Source organism: Euphorbia lathyris, chromosome 1 (assembly GCF_963576675.1).
Source record: "Euphorbia lathyris chromosome 1, ddEupLath1.1, whole genome shotgun sequence".
NCBI classification, from domain to species: Eukaryota; Viridiplantae; Streptophyta; class Magnoliopsida; order Malpighiales; family Euphorbiaceae; genus Euphorbia; species Euphorbia lathyris.
Genome location: NC_088910.1, coordinates 42,604,212 through 42,609,108, shown reverse-complemented (window position 1 = coordinate 42,609,108; position 4,897 = coordinate 42,604,212). Strand labels below are relative to the sequence as shown.

Genomic DNA, 4,897 nt, shown 5'->3' with positions numbered 1-4,897 from the left:
TTTTGACATAATCACTTTAGGGTTTAACCGATAAACTACATCCTAATTTTTATATTTCTTTTATATGCGATAACAATTCTAATAAAAAGCGATCTTGTAATTTTTTTTTTACTTTTTTTCTTATTAAAATATTTATATATATAAATATTAGTGTATATATAAATAAATTTCACTATCAATGTATCTTTATTAAACTTGAAAACTAAAAAAATAAATTCTTTACCTATACAAGGACTATATACTTTAAACAAGTGCACCTCTCATGTACTATTAGGCCTATAAATTACATTTATAGCATGTGTTGATTTGTCTTTATTTTTCTTTTTATAAATAATGTGTTGATTTGTGTTTGAAATTGAGTTGTATTATATAAAGTAAATATAAAATTTACACAAACATATCTATAAAATAAAATAAAATATAAATATAAAGGAACAGTGAATCTACAGAGAGAGAGTAGGATAGTGCTCTGTATTTCTTTCTCCTCTCGAGATCCAGCACAGAAAAAAACTCAGATTTTTTCACCCAACAGATTTCTCGATTCTTGAGAAAACCTCGCTGTCGGAACCGATTTCGAGAGCTGCTGCTCCTTTTCTTTTTCCAGTATCCTCCAAAATCAACAAAATGCCACTCACTCTATTCAAATAAAAAACTTCCCTGCTTCAGAAGTTCAAACAAACGCATGGCGGATACTGCTTCTACTCTCTTCTTATTCGTTCCATTCTTCTTTATTAGCTGCATGTTCACTTAAATTGATAGTTACTATCCATTATTGATCTTCTGCTACTCCTTTCCATCTTCTTTGATTTGCTTGATTTTCTGATTGAATCAATCAAAATGTGGATGTTCTCCGTTTTCTCACTCAGAAATTTGCTGGTTCTATCTGTGGCTATCAATGTCGCCTTCGTTTTGAGAGAGGTCTACGATGCTGAGAATCTCAGCTTCTTTGGGTTCTCTATGGCCGACCATAAAGACCCGATGGCTTCCCCTTCTTCTTTCGCTACTTTAGATGGTCAAGACAGGGATAGAGTGATCAATCTCGACCAGTAAGTAATAACATAAACTCTGATTTTTATTTTTTCTGTTTTCGTTCAGTTAATTTTACTTCGTGTTCATTGAGAAAAATATCAAACACCTGTGTGGTAATGCATGCCCTGATTGAAAGTCGGGTGTTGATTTTGCAAAGTTAACAATTTATTTGTTCGTTAGATTAAATTTCAAGAGAGGGAGAAAAGCTCTGATTTCCCAATATATATAGCTATTTTGTACTGATGATATGTGATTCCCTTAACGTGCGCCAAGAGTCTTGCTTACTTCAGAAATTATCAATTCATGCTTGCTCAGCTATAGTTTCTGGAAATGGTGGACAAAGACAGGTCATTATTGTCGCAGGCCCTTTTCTGATTTAGAATTTTGGGGGTGAATGTAGAAAGAATTGGGGTTAAATTGGAGGTAGAAATTACCTTCTTTTTCCTACTTGATGACTAGTTTTTGTCATCTCTCTGTTCCCAACTAGGTGGGTGAATGATATAATTGCTAAAATTGTGACATTTGCACCTTTGGTGGTGCTCCTCAATACCAATTTGACCTGCACCACCACAATCGTCATCATTATATGACTTAGTTTGCTGACCTTTCCATTGAAATAAAGCTCAATTTTTATATGATTTTGGAAGAGCCCAGTATGCAATTTAGCACAAGGGAAGCTGATGGATGTTTGTGGGTTCCATGTGGGATTGTTGTATTTGCAATGAGGAGATCCTTTTGGCCTTTGAGAAGATCTAAAGAGTAAAAATGTATAATGTTTTGCCTATGTTTTTTTGTTTAATGGCCTGTTTTTAGGTTATTTTGGTAGTGGGTTTTTGTGGGTCCTTGTAGAGATATTTACTTATATACCAATTATAAGTGGATCTTGGCTTAGTGGGTCAGAATCTTGGAGCCAGCTCCAGCAGCATTATATTGATATGATGTTAGCCATGCATATTTTACACACATCATCTAATTATTATTATTAAAAGGGCCTACCATTTCTGCCTTCCCATACCTACCCCACAACCATATTTGTAAACTGTGTATTCAACTCCAATGGCCTTTACTGCAAACAATGAGTGCTTGTCAATTGGTAAAAACTAGTACTAAGTGTCAAAATGAGTTACGGTGTTATGACCTATTATGTAATGAATATATTTCACGTGACGTGATTATATATTACATGTATGACATAAAAATAATAATTGTGTCAAGCGGATATGTCAGGCATTAGGGTATTTGTCGTCTAGTGTTGGTCAAGCATTAGGGTATTTGTCGTCTAGGGTATTTGTCGTCTAGTGTTGGTCAAGCATTAGGGTATTTGTCGTCTAGGGTATTTGTCGTCTAGTGTTGGTCAGTCATTAGGATCTAGTGTTGGTCAGTCATTAGGGTATTTGTCGTCTAGGGTATTTGTCGTCTAGTGTTGGTCAGGCATTAGGGTATTTGTCGTCTAGTGTTGGTCAACAAGCACAATTGGTAGAAACTAGTATTAAGTGTCAAAATGAGTTACCGTGTTATAACCTATTATGTAATGAATATATTTCACGTGATTATAAATTACATCTATGACATAAAAATGATAATCATGTCAAACAGGTATATAAGGTATTAGGGTATTTGACGTCTAGTGTTGGTCAACAAGCACACCACTGTTCTTCACAGCTTTAATTGCTTGCTGTATTCTTAAGGAATTGTTTTATTTACAGCTGTAATAATTAAATAGATAAATCAGAGTCTTCAAATGGAGATTTTCGAAATGTACCATTAGATTTAGCCTAGAACTAGAGTAATAATTTATTAGTTTCTCAGAACCATGTGAATAAAATATGTTACCCTACTGGCAATTGCATTTACTAAGGTAGCTTACTTAATGCAGTGGCGATCCCACCATGTATGAAAGATTCTGGCAGGAAATGGGTGACAGGGCCACAATTGTTATTCCTGGCTGGCAGTCAATGAGCTACTTTTCAGATATTGGAAATCCCTGCTGGTTTTTGGAGCCTGAGTTTGCCAAGCAGATTGTCAGACTGCATAAAATAGTAGGCAATGCAGTAACCGATGATCGCCAGATTGTGGTTGGGACTGGTTCTACCCAGCTGTATCAGGCTGTCTTGTATGCACTTGCTCCCCAAGATGCAGAGGAACCCATCAATGTTGTATCTGCAGCTCCATATTACTCTGTAAGTTCCATATTCACTTCAATATTCTGGTTTCTGTACAAAAACATAAGAAGCATTGCCTAAGATTTCTCCTTCATTTGTCTGCAAGGCACCAATATGGTGTGGTCTAATATGAATTTTGTTTGATGCAGTCTTATCCTGCAATTACAGATTGCCTAAAATCTGGATTATACAAATGGGGAGGAGATGCTTGCTCTTTTAATAAAGAAGGAAACTTTATTGAACTAGTGACATCCCCAAATAACCCAGATGGATTTTCAAGGCAATTTGTCCTGAATAGAACTGGAGGAATACTGGTGCATGACTTAGCTTACTATTGGCCACAATATACACCAATCTCTTCCCCAGCTGACCACAACATTATGTTATTCACAGTCTCAAAAAGCACTGGCCATGCTGGAATGCGCATTGGGTAAGTTTTTTGATTATTTCCTTTCCTAGCAAAAAGACTGGAATGATTTTTGATTTTGTTACTTTTCAACATGTTACCAGTTGGGCACTCGTAAAAGATAAAGAGGTAGCAAAGAGGATGATAAAATATATAGAGCTGAACAGCATAGGTGTTTCAAAGGATTCACAGTTACGGGCGGCTAAGGTCATGGAAGTGGTATCAGATATCTGTGAATCTGAAACATCACCAAATAAAAGGGAATCCCTCTTTGAGTTTGCATATGAAAACATGGCAGAGAGGTGGAAACTTCTGAGGGAAGCGGTGAAAACAAGTGGTCAATTCAGTTTACCAGATTTTTCACCTGGATTTTGTCAATATCTTGGAAGGGTCTTCAAGCCTCAACCTGGTAAGTGTCATAGTTAAAGCTTATGAAGCTATATTTTTACACTTTCACTCACTTTCACATTGTTTATGTATGTTTATGCAGCATTTGCTTGGTTGAAATGCGAAGAACCTATAAAGGATTGTGAAGAATTTCTGAGATCGAATAAAATCTTAAGTCGAAGTGGGATTCATTTCGGAAGTGGGGCTGAGTATGTAAGGATTAGTTTGTTAGAGAGAGACCACAACTATAAATTATTTATAGACAGACTCTCCAAACTTCATGTTCATCAATCATAAATAACTCTGTTTCCTTTTCTTCTTCCTTTTCAATTTTAAACTTAATGGTTTGGATCCCACTCTTCATGTGGGGGAAATTGGTATACCTTAAATTTGTATCATCTTTCATTATTTGTGAAAGTCAGAGGACTTGGATACAAAACTAAATTATGTTTTTTATTGGAAAATTTCACCAAACATAGAATCAGATCCTGCAGTAACAAGGTTTGAAAAATAAATTTCCCATGAAGTTTCTATTTTATTAATTTAAAATAACTAGCCTAACATTAAAGAGAGAAATGGAGAAGAGATTGAACATCTCCATTTTCCTTTATTTATTTATTTATGGAGCTAGAATTTACCAATCAATTTGAATAAAATTACGTAACAATATCTAAACATATTGATTGGCAATTCAAACTCCACAATTAGTAAGAAAGAGCAATGTTTTTAAAATTGGATTGCTTCCCATTTAGAATGCTTCATTTTTTATATTCAACTTATTGAGAGCAAAACCGAGAGAGAGGAGGATGATGAAATGAGTGAGATAGGAAAAATAAAGTTGAAATAAATAAAGCTTTTTATTTAACAAAATGAGATTGGTAGGAATTGAAGCCATAACCATTACTTTAGAATA

The 4,897-nt window shown here is 34.8% G+C and overlaps 1 protein-coding gene across 1 annotated transcript; it reads left to right on the top strand.

The window, feature by feature from the left end:
* The first annotated feature begins 430 nt into the window (after positions 1 to 430).
* On the top strand, positions 431 to 4,299 carry LOC136230012 (tryptophan aminotransferase-related protein 2). The gene is made up of 5 exons (XM_066018931.1): positions 431 to 1,046; positions 2,906 to 3,209; positions 3,341 to 3,621; positions 3,702 to 4,006; positions 4,088 to 4,299. The coding sequence occupies exons 1-5, from the start codon at positions 838 to 840 to the stop codon at positions 4,279 to 4,281; spliced, it is 1,293 nt and encodes a 430-aa protein (XP_065875003.1). The 5' UTR covers positions 431 to 837; the 3' UTR covers positions 4,282 to 4,299.
* Positions 4,300 to 4,897: the final 598 nt, after the last annotated feature.

Coding starts and splice junctions, on each gene's coding strand:
- LOC136230012 (XM_066018931.1), top strand. CDS start 838: ATGTGGATGTTCTCCGTTTTCTCACTCAGAAATTTGCTGGTTCTATCT. Junction 3,210..3,340: donor CTGCAGCTCCATATTACTCT/GTAAGTTCCATA, acceptor TGTTTGATGCAG/TCTTATCCTGCAATTACAGA. Junction 4,007..4,087: donor GGTCTTCAAGCCTCAACCTG/GTAAGTGTCATA, acceptor ATGTTTATGCAG/CATTTGCTTGGTTGAAATGC.